The sequence below is a fragment of the Euleptes europaea genome, chromosome 6 (assembly GCF_029931775.1).
Source record: "Euleptes europaea isolate rEulEur1 chromosome 6, rEulEur1.hap1, whole genome shotgun sequence".
NCBI lineage: Eukaryota > Metazoa > Chordata > Lepidosauria > Squamata > Sphaerodactylidae > Euleptes > Euleptes europaea.
In genome coordinates this window covers 39106050-39128779 of record NC_079317.1, presented here as the reverse complement: position 1 = coordinate 39128779, position 22730 = coordinate 39106050, and the positions used below count along the sequence as shown (strand labels likewise).

The 22730-nt window shown below is 39.2% G+C and overlaps 1 protein-coding gene across 4 annotated transcripts in view; it reads right to left on the bottom strand.

The window, feature by feature from the left end:
- The window catches only part of RALGAPA1 (Ral GTPase activating protein catalytic subunit alpha 1), a 150016-nt gene that overhangs the window by 48422 nt on the left and 78864 nt on the right, over positions 1-22730 (bottom strand). For all 4 annotated transcript variants that reach the window (XM_056851781.1, XM_056851782.1, XM_056851783.1 and 1 more), the window contains 6 exons: positions 15467-15577; positions 12244-12312; positions 9615-9749; positions 8689-8872; positions 1799-2660; positions 184-255 (listed from right to left, as the gene is read on the bottom strand). In XM_056851781.1, the coding sequence (XP_056707759.1) occupies positions 184-255; positions 1799-2660; positions 8689-8872; positions 9615-9749; positions 12244-12312; positions 15467-15577 (1433 nt within the window). The remainder of the gene's footprint in view (positions 1-183; positions 256-1798; positions 2661-8688; positions 8873-9614; positions 9750-12243; positions 12313-15466; positions 15578-22730) is intronic.

The following is a 22730-nucleotide window of genomic DNA, read 5'->3' as shown; positions in this document are numbered from 1 at the left end:
TATCTCACTTCTAGAGGCAATTATTCAGAGCAAATCCCAGTCATTTCAACTGAGATGGGCAAAAATTCCACCCTCATCACAAACACCTTTGTTATAAACAGATGTGGCAAAACAGACATTCTTCCATCAAAATTAAAATGACCAACACTGCTTTAAAAGCTTGATTATAAACACATAACTTGCCATTGTCTCGAGTCCAAATTTCTCAGTTCTCGAAGTAGCTTTTCATTTTTTTTCAGGAGATGAAAGCTTCTCCTAAATAAGGAAATTTAACAAACATTTTCATCACATGTGCAGTGACAGATATAGGACAGCACAACAACACATTTTCAATTCCATTCATGCAATCTCCTACAGTTTTCTTGCCTTTTGTAAGACCTTTTTCTATATCAAAAATGAATAGATCTTTTTAAAATAATATACACATATAGTTATTTTTTATCCCAGGTGGTCTTCTGCATCCTTGTTAGCGCCTTGAACCTAATCCCCACTTCATTCCACTTCTTCCCATTTAATCTGGTGGGCTAAACAGGACTCCCTTCGGAGCACATAAAACCTGCTCTTTAGTAGGCCAGGCGATAACTGCTTAGTGATAAAAAGGTACTGCCACACCAGCCAAAAGAGCAAATGCAAAAAAGGGGGTGGGGGGGTGAACAAACAAACAAAAAACCCCTCTGAACTGTGGGCTGCAATGTAACAGAGTAAAGGAACACCGAGATATACCTCAAAATTCGCAACAGAATTTTGAAAGCCTAAATTATGCTAAAATAGCTATCTTCCATATTATTTGTACATATGGCACTGTTCAAAAAACATGTTAGAGGAGGACAGTATACACACAGAAGAACAAGCTACTTTAACGAAACAAAATTTCAGTACATAAGTAAAAGAGCAGACATTTTACAAAAGTTGAGATCTAATTCTTTCATTAAACCACCAATGCATTTGATGAAAGGTTGGTTAATTAAGTATCCTGTACTGGTATTAAGAAACCTATTTTCGTTCTGGATACTATAAATATAAGTAAATAATTGTAAACTGGGATCATAATTCCCATTGTAAAATGGTTTCATTGAAGAGATTACAACAGAAAAAATAGCATCTTTGGATATACTTATTCTGTGGTATGATAGTACTCAGGGTCTCTGATTTGCCTAATGTTCACATCTTTCACAGAGTGAAAAGTACACACCACAATCACAGAAAAATACTGTCCACAAGAAACTGTGCAAACTGATGGTATTTCTGCATTCAGGTCAGCTAGGGGAAAGGGATGCATCTATATGGACAAAGAACAATGAGGCTGGCCAGGAAGTCATCCTTCACTCTTTCTGGAATGCACCAACTAGTCAACATTTTATCTGATGTAAATTGATCATAAGGCCTCACTGGCCCAATTTAATGACATGTAATGACATGTAAACAACATATAATGACATTAAAAAGTGTTTTATAATAAACATTGGCCAGAGCAAGACATTATGGGGAGGGTTGTGGCTGCTGCCAAGAACAGCAGCCCAGTGTCTCCATTACCTTCCCTCCCCAGTAAGGCCCCATAATGCAAAATGCTTGACAGGAGTCAGCATATAGTGATATTCAGTATTCCTGTTGTGTGTGTGTGGAAATATGTATGGCAGTAGTGTTACATGTTTTGTATTAGCTGACACTAATACAGATGCAGGGTTCCTGTTTAAGTGGCAACCATGTGCCACTGAAAACCAATGTCTAGCTTTGTCCTGATTGATAGAAGACAAAAAAATAGCATGTATTTAATAGCAAAGTAATAGTGTCTTATTACCTTTTATCCCAAGAATTCATTCCCAGAATACTGAGAAGTAATCTACAATAGTAAAATGGCGAATAGGGTTTTTGTGGGGTTGGCTCATCCTGCTCCATAGCTTTTGTATTTAAGTCGTTGAAATGCTTTTCAACAAAATCTCTTTCTTCTGTGTGTTGTTTAAGGATTGCATTGATTACATCATTTTCCTGCTTCTCTGAGACGCAGATAGGCTGAGGAGCAGGAACATTGAGTGATACTCCTGTCCTCTGCAAGCACTCAGGGCTAGTGATGCCTATATACTGCAAGAGCTCATCAAGGGCATCTTCTTCATCCCTAATTGTGTCCCATGTTGGCACAGTCTCTCTAAATCTCTTCACCTGGAGTGCATTTCCATCCTTTACACATAGTTCTTCTACATATGTGGTAGGTTCTGAAGTATCTTCTGATTTCTCTTGATGGGGTAATGAGAGGGCAAAAGAAGTTGGCTCAGATAAGCTACAGAGAGGTGGAGGTCCATACAGAATGGCTGAATCCCACGAATATTTGCCAGACAGATCACGCACTATAATTCTAACATTTGAATTGGCTGATACAAGTCCAGCAGACAATCCCCCTCCAGGCATGTCTTCTTCTGCTCGGATTTGTATACATGAAACTAATGTTGTATTATTTAGCACGAAAAACTGGAGGTTGGGATTCTCAAAAAGTTCTGGAGAAAGTTCAGGGCTTTCACTGTAAGGATTGTCATTGTTCTCACATACTTGACTTGTAAGCATAGCAGGACCCCCACACATTGGATAATGGCCCAAATGGTTTACCAGATGTGTTATAACAGTACGAGCTGCCACAGAGATCAATCCTTGCTGAATATGGGATTTCACTGTAAAACAAAGGGGAACAATTTATATTATAAAAATGAAAGCAAAAATTTCAAGTTTGCTTTTGAAATGTTCTGAAGAAACAGCATGACCTGTACACAGACTTACAGACAACACATTATAGTGGTTAGAGTGTTGGACTAGGATCTGGGGGGCCCTGGTTCAAATCCCCATTCTGCCATGGAAGCTTGACGGGTGACTCTGGACCAGTCCTACCTTTCTCAGCCTAAACTATTCGTTGTAAGGATGAAATGGATGAGGGGCAAACCACATCTACTACCCCGAGCTCCTTGGAGGAAGGGTGGGATAAAAATGTACTAAAGAAATAAATAATATAATGAAAAATGCTGCTTTACTAGATATAATGCACACTCTCATAAGGAAACAGAGAAAAGAAAAGTAATATCTCCATTTTAAAGGGAGAAAGGATATTTCAGGGCACAATGCTATCATTCTGAAGACTAATTTTCCCTGACGAGGTATCAAAACTGATGCAGGACATCACTACAAAACTGATTCTAATTCTTGTGTTGCAACCAAGTCTAGCAGAACAGGCAACTATGCCAATGCACTGCTTAAGATCACAACCATCAGAACTCAGAAAATTCACACAATGAATACAATCTCAAATCAACTAAAAGTTTTTAATTGCTCATACAGATTGCACTCATAAGATTGTATGCAAAACCTATTTAGAGACCTATTTGTTAAATTAATCTAAGCAGTTATTAAACTGTTGATATGATACAAGAAAGTTTATAGAATACTTATAACAGCAAATATTACTTCTGTAACAACCCGCATGTAGCAAAAATCTGAGGAGCTACATCTCTATAAAGAATATACTATTAGATACTTTGCAAACTATATTACTGAAAGTAAAATCTGATCTCAAGAAATGGGCAAAGTTTAAAATCTCATGTCTTAGAAAAGCAGCATTAGTAAAGATGTAAATCTTGCTCAGGATTGTATTTACATTTGTTTGTATCCCACATAATGGCACTCTTAAATTTCTCAATACAATTCAGGTAGTAATTAATAACTTTATTTGGAATTATGAAGTCCAGGAATAGGAAATAAGGCACTTCAATTCAAAATTCAGACATACTATAAAACAGTAAGAATACTGCTACAACGAAGGAAATATACTTTCCTGTGCATAGCCTGGAACACAGAACAGATTAGTATTGATACCGTTGTATCATATGTGATGGGAAAAATGGGAATCTACGACTAATCTGATAACTGTTGAAGTGATTACATTTTAGGATAAACCTAGAACCACAAATCACACCTTTAATATCCTCAATGAAATCAATTATTCATCATCATGATTTTGAAATAGCCAGGTGAATTGGCAATTTCCATGCGTGCATAAGACATAGTTTGTCCAAGTTAACAGATTTCAAAAGTACCCAATTAACTATACCCTTTGATGCAGCAAAAGAAAAATGTAACCCAGAAGAGGTCTCTACACACCAATATATGCAATTAAAGAATTTCATACAGGATCTGGGTAGAGTTATGGAGCCGGCCATGCCAATATTACCACTTAAGGAAAAATGGGAAAAAGACTTGTTTGTCACTATGTCAGCATAGGAATAGTGCAAGCTGCATAAAGTAATGTATACAACTACTATGAAAAAGTGTGAATTAAACAGAAGGGTGGTATTATACCCCTCTTAGATTGGCAGAAATGTTCGATTCACTTTCTAGCAAATGTTGGAGATGTAACGGCTGGCACCTTCCAGAATGGGAAAATGGCACGGGCTGGGGACCCAAGTATCCCTAAATGCTCTTTTCTATATGTAAGAGACTGTTCATTAACTTGGCTCCCTAGGATGATGTAAAAGCAGGGGCAATGGTAGAGGAAATCCTGGGTTGAAGCGAAAAGAACATAGGCCTATAGTCTACTGCATCATGATAACAATGGCAAAGAAAGCGTACTTTTTCACTACCTTTGCATCTGCAGCGCTCTCCAGAAATGTTGTTCTGAGGGGAGAAAAACCTTTCTGCTCCTTGGGAGACAGCTAGAAATTCCTCAATACCTTGCTCTTAACTTGAAGGCCCCTCTCCCCCTATCTCTTGGTGTGGATCCCACAGTATATCTCCGCTAACAGAAGGCATTTTTGTCAGCAAAACAACACTTCACCTCTTTCATCCAGAAATACTGCTCTGGAGCAAGGGGACCCTCAGAAACAGCATGATAGGTTAACTGGAGATCTGCAGTGCATCACTTTATATTTACTTACTTACACTGGACCTCATTTACATTACTGTTGCCCACTCATCCAATGTGGGGAGTTTTTTTGGAGCTCTTCACAATCCTGCTAATTCTCATCATCTTGCAAAAATCTGCTATCAGTGATAAATTGGCCACTTCATTCCAGATAATTTATTTATGCACCAGTTCCAATACAGATCCCTGGGGGACTGCACTGTTTATTCCTCTCCATTGCAAAAAGGCTTAATTTTATTCCTCCTTTCTGCTTCCTGTCATTTAATCTGTTACTAATATGGGAGAGAACCTATCCTCTTTCCCAAGTTTGTCCAAAAGACTTTGTTAAGGGACTCCGTCACATTTTTTTGGGGGGGGGGGGAAATCAAAGTGTACAATATCTACTTGAAAACTTAGACAAATTAAAGCATGAGCTTCTTTGACATTCACAATTTTTTACATAAATTGTATGTTTTCATTTACCTTGGGAAGGATAAGTTAGAATGGTATCCAGATATGATATGCATACATTACTGTACCATGTATATACTTAAAAACAGAAAGCACATATAGAATCATAGAGTTGGAAGGGACCTCCAGGGTTATCTAGTCCAACCCCCTGCACAACGCAGGGAAACCAGAACCAGCTCCCCCCCTATTCCCCCAGTGACCCCTGTTCCATGCCCAGAAGATGGCAAAAAAACAAAAAAACAAAAACAACCTCCAGGATCCCTACCCAAACTGGCTTGGATATGCGCAAGCCATTCCGTTAAAAAGGATTTCTGCATACATGGCATTGCCCCTCCACTCAATGCACGCATAAACTGTCACAACCCTCTTCTTTCTTAAAAGAGGATCATAGTGCCACTTATTTGACTGGGGGTCAAGAATGTTTGCAAGCTGCTTCTACACAGGTGCAGAACCCACAGAGAGGACTGCACAGAGGCAAAGGAAAACCCAGAACGTTACTGCTCAGGGATGGTCCAAGACATTTTGGCACCTAAGCTGGACAATGTAGTTGCTCTCTCTCCCCCCAGTTCAATTTATAAAATGCATCTGTAAAATTAAGTAATTGATAATTTGTTGCCTTTTACTGCTAGGGCAGGAGTAGCCCAGCTGCTGCTGCTCTTTCTTTCTCACTAATATTAACTCTGAGAGCCTCACATGCAGATAGCGCCAGGGGATTAGACATTATGCTTGCTACGGGGGTTTCAAGGAGTACCCAGCTGGAAGAAGCAACATGAAGCTTCAAACAAGCTTCACTCAGTAGAGCCACCCAAACCCCCTCTCTTTTATTTGCCACTTTGTCAGGCGGCCACTTTGCAGAAAGACAACATAGTATCTGAAATCTCAAAGCAGAATAAAACAAAAAAATTTTTTTTTACCATCCTGGTCTATATAGCTTCAAATATTTCACAGCACTACAAGTATACACAAGAACGCGTTTTCTTGTTCTGAAAACCATTGTATAAGACAAGACGGGAAAAAAGAGGCAGGAAGAAAACCAGATACAGGAAGATGAAGCAATAGGACCTTAGATGACAAAACAAAAAGAAAATGCCACTGTCTAGCTCCTTGGTTTATGTATCCTATGAGCTATTCAATTAAATGGAAATGCCTTGAACTAGTTTCTCTCCACTCCTTATTTTAAAGCTCCTTTTCGTAGAGGCATAAAGCCAGCTTCTTACAAGGAAGACTAAGAAACCATCTCTTTCAAGAAGCTTTTTTTCATATTAAGTCCTGGCAAACCTAGTCCACTAACACAAACTTGGAATCCACCCATATGACCAATGAAATGTCTGCCCTGAGGACTGGGGGGGGTTGAACTGGTGAGAGTCTTTGTGTCTAGATATTCTTGCCAGAGTTCCAAGGGTCGACTACAGGATGGCCATTACTGGGCAACCGAAATCATACTTCTCTTGGACTAAAACAGCTGGACATCAAGCGCCTTAAAAAACAAGGGGCAAGAAGGACATGCAGATGGGGGGGGGGGAGGATGAGGCGCCAGAGCCCCATTATGAGTGTCCCAATGCTGGATCTCATTTCTCACCCAACCACCTAAGCAACAACTTCTTTCCCTTAATTGCTATCCACAGTGCCAGCAATAATAGCACTGTACTCTTCCTGATAGTACAACAACTACGAAGCCAGCAGAGTTGTAAATACTATAATTAATCTAAGACTTTTCATTAATGTCTCACCGAGACTATTCAAGAGTTACAGGAATGTCTCTTGACCGTAATTTTTAAAGGGGGGGGGGGAGGAATTGGGTGCTTAACTCATCTAAGCCAAAATAACATACAGCATTGATAAAATGTCTTTTAGGATTTTTTTTGCGAGAAACCATGAAAACCAGTCCTGTGGGGAAATGCAAAATGAAGAACAGCAGTGCTCAGGGTTTTGTGCAACAGACATTCATTTAAAAAGGAAAAAAAATCCCCACCTTTTCAAGGATGTCTTTTCAAACTGTCAGATTAAACAAATCACACAGCATTTGCTGCAAACCCATAATTACACATTATTATAGCATACAAAAGCGCCAAGGCACAAAAAGCTGCTGCAATTCTCTACACTTGCAATGGAACATGTAGGGGAAGTTAATTTTGGCAAATACTTTAAATATTAGCTTTGCATAATATGTGTAGGTGAAACTGTAATTAGGGCAGAATGAATCCTTCGATGCTTCTTTCATTCTGACCCTGCAGATGATTACTCTTTGCTAATAAGACCACAGCCATTTGACAAAAAGCCAACTACAGTACCTTGCTTCATTCTTCAGTAAATTTAATAATTACCGCTCCTCCTGCCAATAGTTCTCAAATCAGATTTGTTCAATCCAATACTGAGCTTATTAGAGGATAGCTCTGTGTTCAGAATTCTTTGGCCAAAAAAGTACTTGAAGATGATGAAGCATGCCTTAGACAAGGGCACAATGATTAGCCATTTTCTCCACATAAAAAAAAACAGCACGGAGTCACTACAGACCACAAAATCACCTGCTGTTAGCACACAGCTGCTACAAAAAGGTTCTGCATTTATCTAGTCCTTAATACCTTTAAGGAAGCCTAAGGGGAACAGCTTAATACAGGAGGAGAATGACACTACACAGAATATTTGGTATCAGTATTAAAGCCCATCTTTTCCAAATTTCTTTCCACCAGGGCCATTTGATATTTGCTAAAAGAGAAATGCAGCTTAGAACATCTTCAACCTTTATTTCACAATGTTTATTTTCAGAGGAAAAAATATTCCCAATGTGGAGAGCTCTTTGAGAAATGTTGCCTTTTGAGATTCAGGTAAATTTCTGTGAGAAATAAACATGAAGCAATGTTAAATGACCAGTAAACCCTCTTGTAAATCCCATGGGGTTTTTAAATTGTTCAAAAGTATTACAAAGTTTAAATATTTTTTTTAAAATGTTATGACTCAAGTATTCCTTAACTGGTTGCTTAAATAACCATTATAGTTTCATTTCAGTGCTGAAGGGATAAGATAATGTAGCCAAAAACAAAAACTATGTATTGTGATACTTGTTTACTCATGCACAAGAGGGCAGATCTATATTAAGATGCACAGAAGGGCAGAAGGATCCATATTAAATTGATTTTTATGTTGTTGAGGGGATACTTAGTTTAGTAAATCGAGTTGTAATTGCTCAAAATTGCACTGAATTATTCCACATTGATTAACACTATCTGTAGCCTATAATGGTATTAGATGTAATTTAAAATTCACACTTTAGACAAACAATTTAGTATTGGAAAGCGTTACATTATTTGGTCTTAAGGAGGAGTTCATCAAGGCCAACTGACCTTCAGTGACTGGCTGGAGTTTTGAAGACCGTTCTGAATCAGGTGAATGTAATGGCTCTGGTTCCTTCAAACTTTCTAAATGCATAAAAGGATCATAATCCGAAGATGCCAAATCAGAAAGGTTCATAGGAAAATATTTCGGGTTGCTAAAGCACTGAGATCCATAGACACATCCATGAAGAACCTATGAACAAACACAAAATTGGCTAAAGCCTATGAACACGCGTTAAAGTATGGGAAAACTGAAGGTGGAGCCATAAAATGGACATAACACATATATGCATAGAGTGCTACATGTGTACGCCCAACAATATGTCATCCTTAAGACCCCCTCCCCAAAGTATTTCCATATAGGAAATATTTTCTATGTAGATGCTGCAAATCAGCTGTTGGTTAAGTTAGTTTTAGCACAGCAGCGGCTTGCAATAAACTAGCAGAGTAGACAAGTCCTGAAAAAACAAATCCTCCAATTATTTTACGTTTTATACTTAAAGCCTTACTTATATGATCTTTTCCTTTGGGTCTCCGGTTTGGCAGTAGCCAATGCATCTCAAGTAGCAAAATCAATGGCTTTCCCTCAGTCCTCTCTACACAGAGATGTTAAATAGCATGCAAACAAGGTTTTAATTTCCAGTTATTTCTTTGTATTTCAGAGCACTTTGAATGCTTTAGGCAACCTGGTGTACTGGTGGCCATCAACAATGATTGCACAGTACAGCTAAATTGTTTTCAAAGCTCACACAAAACATCAAAACTGTGAGGAAAAACAATTTAGGAAAACAGTGAGGGCAAAACAGCTGACATAAAAAGTAAACTTCCAATGTTGAAAAAGCCTAAAGTGAAGTATTGTTCATTCATTCTCTGTAACATCAACTCTAGATTTAAAAACAAAGAGGGAGAGAGAAATACGTTAAAAAAGTAAGTACCTTATATATGGAATTGAGAACAGATTTTTCTGTTTTATCATTTTCGGATCCTGCAGTGCAAACAGGTTGAAACAGTGTCTTTAAAGGCAAGGCCATTATCCAGTCCAACAAGCAGAGAAGTAAAGCAACCACCAGCTGAAATGCAAGCATTTATAATTATAGGTAACTACAAAGAAAAGAACATTTATGTAAAACATTTTCATGCTGCCTTTCCGCCTAATTTCAGCCCTCCGAGTGGTGAACAATTAACAGTGAATAAAAATCAACTTTCAAGAACAGTACATATAGGTAAACCTGACAATTAAAAACAAACAAGGAATGCCATTAAGGGTACACTAAATGAAACAGAAACGTTTTCATCTGCTGGCATAGGACAATTATTGAGGGCAATAGATGAATCTTCCTGGGAGGGAATTCCATAGTTCTCAGGCCTTTCTTTGTGACTGAGAAGTGTCTTTCTGGGGTTGCCACCTGTCTGTCTAGCAACAGACAGAGGGAGCACCCAGAGTAGGGCTTCTGAGGATGATCCTAATGGTTGGGTAGGCAGTCTTCCCATATTAACCTATCCGACCACTAGGAGGATCATCTTCAAATGCCCAACTTCCTTTCTTTTGCCTCAATGGCTAAGTACCCGATGTTTCTGATAGTAGAAATATGAACACTAAATATATAGGACACAATCCCCCTAAAAGTTAAGCACATTTGAGTTTGACTGAGTTCAATGGAGGAGTTAAACTCAGCAGGACCAATATGCACAGATTGTATCTGTTGTGAACAGCAGCAGAAAGATTAACAGCCATTGCATTCATTTACTTTGTTACATATAAGCACAGGTATATAAACAGGTATGTGTAGTGCCATCCTACCTAACACTCAGAACATTTTTCAGGTACATATACAGAAAAGTTTCCAGTTTGAGTGGCTCTAAGACTTCATAGGAGGTAAGCTCCACTGAATTAATTTGTACTAATAACCGAGCAAAGAATTGTACTCCAAGTCTCACTGTTGTGGATGAAGGCATCAATGTTCCAGTAAGAGAATACTAGAATGAAGTTTTTAAAGGATATTCAAGGGCAGTTTAAGAACACTGCAGTAGTAAATTTTGGAGGGTCTGTAAATATGAATGGTCTCATCTACACATTAAGAAAAAGACAGTCTACCCATATAAATGGAAATATCTACATAGCAAATTTCTGTGTCTTATAGACAGGAGGGCATTCAACATAGGGAAAGTCCTGCCCCTGGGACTAAGATGATAGTACCAAACATGGTTGCACTTACCTGTAGCTGAATCATGTCAGGCCTGCTGCAGACATTCTAAAAGTTCCTGACAGATTGAGATACTTTCCCACCCTTTAGAGGAGTTCTTGCCAATGGCGCCTATATAAAGGATGGGAGAGTACCTCCCTCAGTTTTCTGAGTGTTTGATGAACACAGACTGTGAAGACCAGGTGGTTGTCTTGCAAAGAAGAGCCACTATGGAAAGCAGAGAAGCCTTGACTCTTGAAAGCTTATACCCTGGAAATATCATTGGTCTTTAAGGTGCAAGTGGACTTCCAATGTGCCTTCAAAAGGTAACTCCTCTACCCTTGCTCTTTGAGGAGGACAGAGTACTTCAGACCTTAGCTAGGCATGTCTCGTTTCCTTAAGGTGATGGCAGAAACCAGGGACCTAGTGGAAGAGTCTGCAACATGACAAGCCATACTGATCTGTTGCTTAGACTAACGGCTTCTCCATGCAGCACTCTGACCAAATCATCTGTTTTCATCAGGGATAAGTTGCAGCTAAGAGCGTATGTTCTCCCAAAGGAAGTGTTGGCATCTTCCCATTTTGGCAATTCTAAAGGACAGAGCAGAGGAGGCATATAGCTTACAGACCAAAACATCAACCTTTCTGCTTTCTTTATCTAATGGGGCATTATGGGCTGAACCCTTCTGGGTACCTTTCCCTTGAAGGGCCTTTGTTATCATAGCATTAGCACAGGTGGATCTGACAAATGGCCACCTCACTTGTGTGCTCCATGCCCTCTCCCTGACAGAATAGGTCATAGGAAATGAGGGGCAAGGAGGGAGAAGGCTTCCATCTGAGATAAGCCTCAAAGTGCTTATTTTTCTCGTGATCTTCTATTTCTGTTTTTCTTTCTTTGTTTTCATTGTATTATTTAGGTTTCCTATGCACTTCCCAGTAAGTCCTCACCCCACCCCCACTGGTTGCCAGGGAGTACCTGGCAACCCTATTCTGTTCCCAAACAAGACCATTACACAACAGACAGTTTGCAGAAGCCCTTAGTGGCTTAACAGCAATGGCAGTATACCACTCAAAACAAAGATGAAAATGCTTAAAAACCTACTAGACATTATTTGTAGCTTGAAAATACCAGTGAATAGTTGTGATTAAAATATTCACCTTAGGTAGAAACTCACAAATTGCCATAGGATGTTAAGAAACAAAAACTTTATCACAACACTGGAATGAGTGTTAAGCAGAAGTGTAAACTGCACTATTAATCGGTAAGAGAAATTTAAATATCGACGTTCATTACACCACCACTCTGGCCCTCTTTAACATTCCATTACAAACATATATAAACATGGTAACAATTTTTTATATAATCAAAATATTGCCTTACCCTCTTGTCCTGTTCATAGGAAGAAGCTTCGGTACTAGGCAAAAGATGAGTGATGGTTGCTACCAGGATCTGTGGACAACAAACATTTTCTCTAAATTTCTACTAGGTTTTGAAGTTTAAAAAAATTAGTTAGCTGACTGTATTTTAGTTTACTTGCCTTTTAACCAATACAGTATAAATACATTTATATACTGTTTGACAGAAACTGTGCTCTCTTACCTATCTTTCCTTTAGATTTGATAGGGCCAAAGAAAATACCGTCAATTGAAGTATCTATGACAACCACCAGTGAAATTAGTTCTTTTTATTCATCCCTTAGAGGTTAATTAATTAATATATAAATGTGTTATTTTGTCAATGCAGCAATTACTTAGCATGGTTAGAGTGGACAAAACAGTTATTTCTTTGCTATTCTATCTGCTGACCAATCCAGCACTACTTATCAAGTAATTTCAACAACGGTAAACCCCCAGAAGTCTTTTGATGCAATTCTGAAGCGGATTAGAATTTAGGATCATAGTCTTTAAATAACTGTTGATCCTACTTAACCTTCTGATCCTATACATGTACTCAGAACAGTCCTCTTGATTTCAGTTGAACTTCTTTCAAAACTGAACTTATTCCAGACCTTATTTTAGTTGCCTCCACTGCCTGTAGCAAATTCTGCTTGGTTCCACTGAAAAATATTAGAGCTACCATGACCAAAGGCATTCCTGTATAAGGCTATTATGCAGAGCAGACAAAAAATTTCAGCCATTGCGGAGTTCTGTGTACTGGAAACCAATACATTGGATATTACACAATGATCTGTTTATAATGCAGTTGCAATGTAACAGGTACAACTGCCCCTCACAGCAGTTAAATTACCACAAGCCATCATGTACCCTATCTCAGTTATACTCTTTATGTGGGATCAGTGTGCAAATATTTTATTGTTAAGTGGAGCAGAGTACTTTGTTTCAGGCCATATTACTCAGAATCTATTCAAATTTCCTCAGAATGAGATTTACATTATTAGGAGTCAAAGTGGTGAATTTGCAGAGAGCATACAGGAAAAAACACAAAACAGCCATTTAAAGAAATCAGTTATAAGAAAAACTGAGGAGAAATGCAAAGTTTCTGAGTTAATATGCTAATACCAGAAGCCTCAAAGACTAAACAGAATTGCAGTGCTTGTACAGGAACATAAAACTGATGTGGTGAAATTTCAGGATAGCAAGAATTGATTATCCCTGAATATGAATTCTATAAAAGAGACAGGAAAGGGGGTACAGTGAGTTGTTGTATGTCAAAAAGGACTTAGGGCTGTCACAGAAACAGTCTTTATCAGCTGAATTTTTAAAGTCTGGTTATCAAACTTGTCCAAGACCTCTCCCCTACCAGCAACCTGTATCTTGAGGACTGAGTAGATGTATGGACAGTTTTCTGCTGGAAATGTGTGTTCTAGCTGAGGTCTTAGGTGTTTAGCTAATTTTTCAATCCTCTGTATCATTGGCTAAAAATATTTTTTTGACTATCCTGACTGGCTACTTTTATATTTTTTAGACATAATAATTGATTCTATTGCCTGCAGAAATTCAGTTCCTAAGCGTGCCCTTGAGTTGGGTGCTGGCCAAGTGGAATTTAAGTTCCTGTTGCTTGCTGGTGTTTTTCCTTTTAGAACACACAGCTGACTCCAGCTTGAAGTAGCCTGGCCAAAGACTACCTGAAGACTACCTCTCAAGCCAGACAGTGAAAGAAAAAGCTTTTGATCTAGTATTATAGCCTTTATACTATTTACAATTTTTAGATGTTTTCTGCTTTATAAATTCTGACAACCCATTCCTGAGAGCTGCAACAGCTGGGGATGGTGGCGCTGCGGCAGCGCTGCAGTGCCTCCAAAGAGGCTTGGCCACTGCAGTGGGGGGCGGGGGTGGGGTGTGTGGGAAGAGCGTTTAAAAAAAGAAGAATAAGAAAAGGGAAAAGCCCCACTGAAACAGCGATGCTGTGCCAACAAAAAGCGAGTGCAGCACCGCTGTTGCTAAAGGTGCCGTTTCCGGGCTGAAAGGGGTTAGGAACCTGCCTACCAGCAGCTCCACCCCTGGGAACACCTTGGGAACTGCTCTTGTGACACCGGTGTCTGAGGGCCGCTTGCTGCAGCAGTCCTGGGGGGCTGGCACAAGTGGCAATATGCCGGCGCCCGTGCCAGTTTGCACGGCACAAGTAGGGGTCACAGCACCTCCGAAGCCCATTTGGCCCCCAAGCTCAGGAATGGGCTGTTACTTTAACTTTTGGAGTACAATATTATGTGCTGAGGATCTTTCACATCCCACCTACCTTATTGACTAATGCATATCAGATCATGCATATCAGATCTGCTTCCCTGATAATAGAAACATGCTACTCCATGAAATCAGTTAATGTAGATTTTTTACAATTTAAGATTGATGTCAATCCCAGTTTCATTTCCTTCTCTCAAATTTCATTGATGTTTACTGTAGCTAGCATGATCCATGTGTGCCTTGTGTGTTTGTGTGAAATGCCTTCAAGCTGCAGCCGACTTATGGCGACCCCTTACAGTTGAAAAATTATAATCAATGCACACGTCACAGTTAATCTTGAGATAGATCCAGATAGATCCAGAGGAAATTTCCATACATGAGAGGGGGGATTTTCACTGATTTTCTCCATCCCATGGCAAACCTTGGACTCCTGCCATATGCTGTTTGGGGTGGTGGTGTCTCCTGACCCTGAGGAGCAGCATACAGCATTTTGGGGAGCACTTTGGGCTGCAGCAGTAAAAGAAGAAGAGTTGGTTTTTATATGCCAACTTTCTCTATGATTTAAGAATCAAATCGGTTTAAAATCACCTTCCTTTCCTCTCTCCACAACAGACATCCTGTGAAGTAGGTGGGGCTGAGAGAGCTCTAACTAGCCCAAAGTCACCCAGCTGGCTTCATGTGTACGAGCGGGGAAACCAACCCAGTTCACCAGATTAGCATCTGGTGCTCATGTGGAGAAGTGGGGATTCAAACCGGGTTCATGTGCAGGAAAGGGGAGGGGGAAAATCCTACTGCACTGAGAGAAATTCATTCTGTTAACAGAGATTTTGCCTAGGGTCAACCCTATATCTCAAAATCTGTAAGGAACACACCTTGCTGATTGGAAAAATAATATTTTGTTCATATTTTAATGAGGGATTTATAAAATTTAAATCAAAACATTCCTTTATCTTTTCACTTACCTGAATAATTTTTAATGGTGAATCAGCTTGGTACTTTTGTAGCCTGTGTACATAATGAATCAGCATGTTAAGCATATTGCAGGCAACATGTGCAACTGTTTTATTTGGAAACTGAAAAAGAAAACAGAAATAATATTAAAAGTAATACAACAATTTCAATATTATGAGACACTTTATACAGCAAACAAGCAACTCATTAGTATTACATATTCAGAGAGAAATTAGACACTCAAAGTGTAAAGCAGTCAAGTACAAGACTAGTGCTCTAATTTGAACAGCTTTGAAATTGATTATTTCATTTAGGCCTAAGAACTACACTGAGAAACATCCAAGCACAGAAGAACAGTCTGTTATCTGAGGAGGGAAACAACTGTCCAGTAGCAAAAGACAAACATATTTATCTGGATGAACATGACTTATTTGCATTCAATTCACCACTATTAACAGTTCCCCCAAAACACCATTGTATATGCGATTAGGTGTATACCACAGATGTCCTTTCCTTTATTTCTGTTCTTTATGTTCGCAGATCAACAGGTCATGAGCAAAACAAAATCATTAAATTCAATGATACAGAAATAACCAAACATACAGAAATACAGAATCTGAGATGTATAGTTAAAAAGAAATATCGTTAAAAGCCATAGATAAAGTTTTTGCCACAGTGAGCGTTACATTTGGATCAGTATCAGCCAATAGCTTTGCTATCTCTTGCTTTAGGGCAGGTCCCCACTTTTGAATGTATAGTGTGATTCATTTATCTCTGGCGAGATCATACTTTTCTGGCGAGATCATACTTTTCACAGTCAACAAAAAAAACGCCAAACAGTGTCCAAACTCTCTGATCCACAATCACAAAATTGCCCGGAAAAGGGAACCCCTGAATACCTGCCTGCTAACTCCCTCAATCTGGCCTTAGAAAAGCACTCTATATTTGGTGACAGTTAAAAATTTACAATAAGCAGGTAGGGTCCTTGGAATGGGGAAGCCCAGGTAGTACAAGAAGCATACCCTGCGCTCTACAGCCAGTGCTCCATTTGTCAAGATGCAACACTCTAGATGTGATCAGTTTACACAAAGAAGGATATTCCATTTGCTTTAAAACCTCAAGGGGCAAATTCATTCTCTGCAGTCTATCCTCAACTAATTTTTGCCATGAGCTCTGATTTTTAGCCAGTAAATGCAAATAGCACCCCTATAAAGAATACATTTTTAATATAAAGGTAAATGTTGCAATCCAAGCTTTAGCTACCACCACAAGAGCAAATGCTGAAAAGCAAAATGTTTAACATAAGATCTGGTCTAACAATAAACTTAAAATATTAAATTAGCAAGAGCTAACACATCTTATGTGTAGAAATCTCAATCCAGAAAACACATGGCATTGGATTGGGAGAAGACCTCCCTCAGTGGAAGAGAGCCATTAGATCCAACCCAATAGCTCTAGGGGCCAGTTCATACAATATGAACTAAATATCTGATATATATGTTTGCAGCATCACTGAAAGAAAGCCCTGGTTCTTCCACGGTTCACTGAAAGCTGCGGAACAACTGAAGCAGAGATTTACTCCAACACGTTTTTATTTACAAAAGTGCTGCATTCTAAAATTTTTATTTAGTACATGGTAATATTGACTAGTGGTTTAACATTGGAGAAATTTTTAATGAAACAAAAGTGTAAACTAACTCTTTCTGACAGAAAAACCGTAATTGGTATTGTGAGCCTAAGACTGAAGCTCCTGTCCTAACAACAAAGCTTTTTACGATCTGCCAAAAGATGCTGAGGAAGTTGTAAGAGATAAATACAGCAGGCAGAATGCATGTTGTCTGCTTAAGAGCTTGGGTAGCATCCAACATATTATGATGAACATCAAAGAAAAATTCAGACACTCAAACAACATGACTGCAGGACCCATAAATCAAATGCAGATAGCTAGAGGTGTCCTTCGAAAACTGGCTCTTAAGAAAACAGGCTCTACATGAGACAGACAATAGATGAGGAAGCTGGAAATGTTCATCTGACAATGGCCTATTGTTGGGTTTAAGGGTAAATACCACAAATATGAACTTGGCAAGCAGCATTAGGTACCCAGTCTGCCAGCAATTCAATGCCACCAATTTGAAGACAGGAGGAGAACATTTTATTGACACAGGAAGCTCAAGCAGCTATCAGAAGCAAATGTCTTTTCCAGCTGAAAGAAAAACCCACTGGAAAATGTTTTGTTTCAAGTGGAAAAGAAATTTAGCAAGTTATTTATCAGCCCTGTCATGCATAGCTATTCTTTATCCAAAATCAGCCCAGAACGTTCAACGCAAATACTAAGTAAGCTTGCCGCGCTGTCCTTAGTAGGTCAGTTACATGGTTACCAATTTAACAGTTCTTCACACAAAATAAGGGTCATTTGAAATAGTCATAAAATGGAAAAATATTAAGAAGAGTGGGTAAGCTTCCATTCTCTTACATTAGGCCGAGAAATGTTGCCCTTTTTTGGACATAGCTGGTCTGGCAACACTGATTCACGTTACTGTAACCTTGAGGGTAGATTATTGTAAGGTGCTCTATGTGGGGCTGTCAGGCGACTCATAGGAAAGCAATATTAAATCACCTGCACTGGTTACCAGGTTGTTTTCAGAATTCAAGGATCTAGTTTTGAAATTATAATCCCTTGATAGTGTGGGTTCCACATTCTTGTGGGACCGCCTCTTCCCATTTAAGCCTGGACAGACCTATGCCCTTCCTTCTGCCCTGCTCTATGGAAGATTTAATAAGGTCTCGTATACGGATAGGGCCTGCCCATGTGGGGAGGGCAAAATAGAATTAACTGTTCTACTTAACTGTCCTACTTAACTGTCCGTTTTATGCTAGGGGTCATTCTCAATTTATAGACCCGTTATTTGTGGACAGGGAATGGTTATATGCCAAAATTAAGGTGTTTCTCCTTATAACCACTTGTGTGTGTGTGTGTAAAGTGCCTTCAAGTTGCAGCCGACCCCTTTTGGGGTTTTCATGGCAAGAGCCTAACAGAGGAGAACTGTGAGTACCTCAGCAAGAATGTTTTTAATGGCAGTCCAGTCTTTGTTGAACAGGTTGCCAGTTGATGAAAGCACTGCCTCTTTCTACTTACCATTTAGGCAGCAGTGGTATTTATGCAGACTTATACTTGAATTGGTTTTAACTGTTACCAGATTTTTTTTATATTGGTTTTAATTTCATTTTTAATGAGTAATTAGAGTTTTAAAATTTGTCTGAACTTGTATGGTATTTGGCAACTGCTTTGAGCATCATGGAAAAGCATTACCTTAATATTAAAAAATATTAATTAAAATATAATTTTTGAACTACTGCCAAAATGAGGAAGCAATTGTCTTTCTAGTTAAGCTAAGCTATACAGCGAAGCATTCAATCATGTGAGCTCCCAATTGAAATCTGTGATACAACCCAGACACAGGTTTACACATGCCTGATGTTTGTGAGAACCAGGGTTTAGAGATTACAAGTAGCTTAACATATTGCTGAGCTTGATTTTATGCACTGCATGTAACATATAAAATATCTCATTTATACAACAGCATATAAAAATCATTTTAAATATGGTGGGTACAAACCAGCAAAAGCATGCGCTTTTCTTTCCCATTCAAATTTTATTAAAGGTGCTTTACTTCATCTAGATTATGGACAATTTCTTCTACCTTTGTTCTAAATTAAAGTCTGAGTAATGTCCAAAGTGGAAACCTGTAAAATTTCATGGAATGGCTTTAATCTTCTCACATATAGCCACATAACACACTGCAACCAACTCTCCCTCTCACGCAGAGCATTTGTGTAAATATTTTGGAGAGGAACAAACCAACTTTTTCAACCAGGCATGGCAGACCGTGAACATTCTCTTCTGTTTTTGAGAATGTTGTCTAACTTGCAGTGATCAGCCAATATCTGGGAATCTTTCTTATGACAGATCAGCTTGTGTGAAAACTGTTAACTTTTGGGAAGACCCTACTGGGAAGGTTGCTCTATAGCTAGTCTTCTTGGGAGCTGCTCGTCTTCTCTTGGGTCAGATTTAAATGTGATGCTGGGCAGGCAAGCATATCATATGGTACCAGACATATTCAGGCTCAAGTTACACTTTGTGCGCAATGTTAGCATGCCAGCAAAGCACATACACAGGCGATAGATCTCTGGTGGGATAATACTGCACAGCATGGAAAGCTACCTGGTTTAAATGAGACACTGGGCACATGGGTATGCGCTGCTTGCCTATTCAGCATCACGGGTTATTAAAACTCTCAGACTGTTGGTATGGCTCTACTTAGTTCCTGGTGTTGGAACATGAAGCTGGCCACATTCAGTTTATTGCGGTTTCATGTCAAGTCACCCACTAGTCTGGGGAGTTTTCTTCAGGGAGCAAACATACCATTTATTTACACTTATTTTTCTATAAATCTAAATGACAAAGAGCTTTCTTGAAGACATGGACAGCGTGCCTGAATCATGAATTATATAAAATCACACAAATCAGCTACCACCTCTGAAGATGGAGCAGCCTACACCCTCCGTCCGCCATCTTGGTGAGCGTGCCTGGAATGTCTAGTTCCTTGAATGTTCATTGTCTAGCAAATTCATTATTAATGTATATCCTTGCATTGTTCTTTGAAGGGTACCTATATAAGAACTATAATTTTTTACTCTTGCACATATGGGCCTTTGTATTTTCTTCAGACCCATCTGGAAGATTCAGCCGCAAGAAGTTTAATCACTTTCCAGATTACCCTGGGTATAAATTATTTTTTGTCAACTGCCTTTCAAATGGAGTCTAAGGCTAAATGCTGTGTTCTGTTCTATTATAAGTTTGTGTGTGTGTGCTTTTTTATGCTAGACTGCAATTCAAACACCGGGTTTGTTCATTGAAGTCACTCCATGTTGTCAGCATGTGTTTATCTGGCCTAAAACTTTCAATGATGGTTTGGCTTCACCCGTTGCTTAAAAGATGGGTTGAGCAATAAGAGCTTTTCTGTAGCATGGACAAGGTTTTGTAGTCACTTCAAACCCAAGCTATTTTGGAGTGGCACATAACATAGCCTCTAACGGCAGGGGTTGAGAGAAGCGATTAGGATCTTTGTGCTGAAGCTTTCAATATGGCTGAGACACAAAAGTTGTGACTTCACACTGTCTAGAGGAAATAAACACTGCCTATCCTTTGACAGAGCAGCTTGGTTGGAGCTCGAAACGTGTTGCTACATCTGTGTTATAAGCCTGCAATTTGCTTTTGTCAGCTACCATTCCAGTTCAATAGTGTGCGTTCTGCACTTGTCAATAAGACTGACAAGGAACATCGTATCTGGTATCTATACTCATTCACATCTCTCTGCAAGAAAAATTGCCTACTCAGAGGGTCTTTGAATAATGTGGGCTCTAGCTTCTAAATAAGAACCCCCAAGATTTATTTCTTCTGGACACATTTATCAACTTTTAAAATTTCAGCTTAAAAAAAAAAAGAGGGGAGAGGACATGGTTCAGTTGTTTTCTTTCATTCTGAAGAACTGAAAAGGAATATGGTATATTAAGTGCTACAATTTTTTGCACCAAACATTAGTATTTCAAGTATGCTTCAGTTCAAATCACTACTTTACAATAACTAGTAAAGAAAAACAATGGAAACTCAAAACATGTAGATAACGAGACTCAAAAGTACTTTTGTTGAATAAAGTTTTGGATAGTGGAATAGGAGGCTGCTATAGAACTTTGCTTCTCATCTTCAGTTTTTCTCTTTCCCTGAAGTAATTCAAATGAGACTTATAGCTAGATCCTATAGCTTAGTCACACTGTGTTCCACTGGGAGTATCTTTTCATAAGCATGCATATCACTTCAGCTTCAGTACCTATGAACAAGATCTAGTTTCCTATTATTTTTTCTCCTACTTTTGTGAAGGACACAGCAGACAATGGTTGGATCCGGACTAATGTTTCCATAGATGCAACAATTTCCACTCTGGTGGCAGCCTAAAATGCCCTCCCAATTTTTATTTCTGCAGGTCCCCCCTCCTCAAATAATAGGATTTCAGGGGCCATTTCGGGCTGCTGCAGGAAGGGAGAAAATCATGCTCCCTGAGGAGAAGCCCTTGGGCTCACTGTACAGCATCTCTGCCCCAATAGGAGGCAGAGTTCAAACAAAGGAGGCTCTGGACAAGAGAAGGTAGCAGAGTGTTTACCCCTAGTCATTTTTAGAAGGGCTATGAGACCACACCTCCACCATCAAGAACTGCAAATGGATTACTCCAGTTTATGGTAGGTTCTGGATCACTGCTTATTGAGCAAAGTGAAGAAAGGTAATTTTTTTCATTTTCTCTCCTTTGTTACTGGGCAGTGATTCCATTAATAAATCCATCCTACAAGCAATGAAATACAAGGAACCAGAGTCCAAAATCTCAATAATCTGTTAATTTCTATGTGAAAAATATGTACCACTGAATTTGCTCCCCAAGATGTATTTGGAGGCCAGAGACCATCCAATATGCATAGTTAAGCATACTGTTGAATGTCACAGCTTATCTATAGGATTGAGGGTTAGGACCTAAATTCAGATCCTTGAAAAATAAGCTCTAAGATGTGAGGAGCAGGAAGCCTCAAACACTGACCCCTGTTCTTTGCAACAGGAATCAGACCTAGCTTGTCTCAGTAAAGCCTGATAGAAGACTCATTTGTACCTGCTAACATAGGATGAAGGATTTTTGGTGATAAAGCAATACTCCAGAGCCCTTTAATTTCCATCCCAGGGCTTGAGCCACCCTCTGCACCTTGTGACAATGGTAAGGGCTATAAGACGCTGTGCATATGAGAATAAATCACAACAATATTGAAGTCACTTGCTACCTTATCGGACAACCCCTCCCTCCTAATCTTTGCTAGGAAGGCTGTAACAGCTGAAGACGAGAGACTGCCTTAGCAAGTACTGCTGTGGACTCCGTGATTCTCTTCAACTGTCACTCTGCCCCAAACTGTAACTTCAACAGGAGTGAAATGAAGAAGGGATGATTACTGTCAATAAGCATAGCCAAGAATGAAGATATTGTGAGCTCTGATTCATGCAAACTTCTAGATATTATTGTATGGACTAAAATATAATCGCTTTAGGAACACAGAAAATATGGTATACTACACTTGCATCTACCTACAGGTTTTCATCATCACATCAATCACCACGCAGGAGGACCCCCACTCTAGCCCTCAAGTACAACTTATGGGAGAGGTGTGCGCATGTGCTGGTTC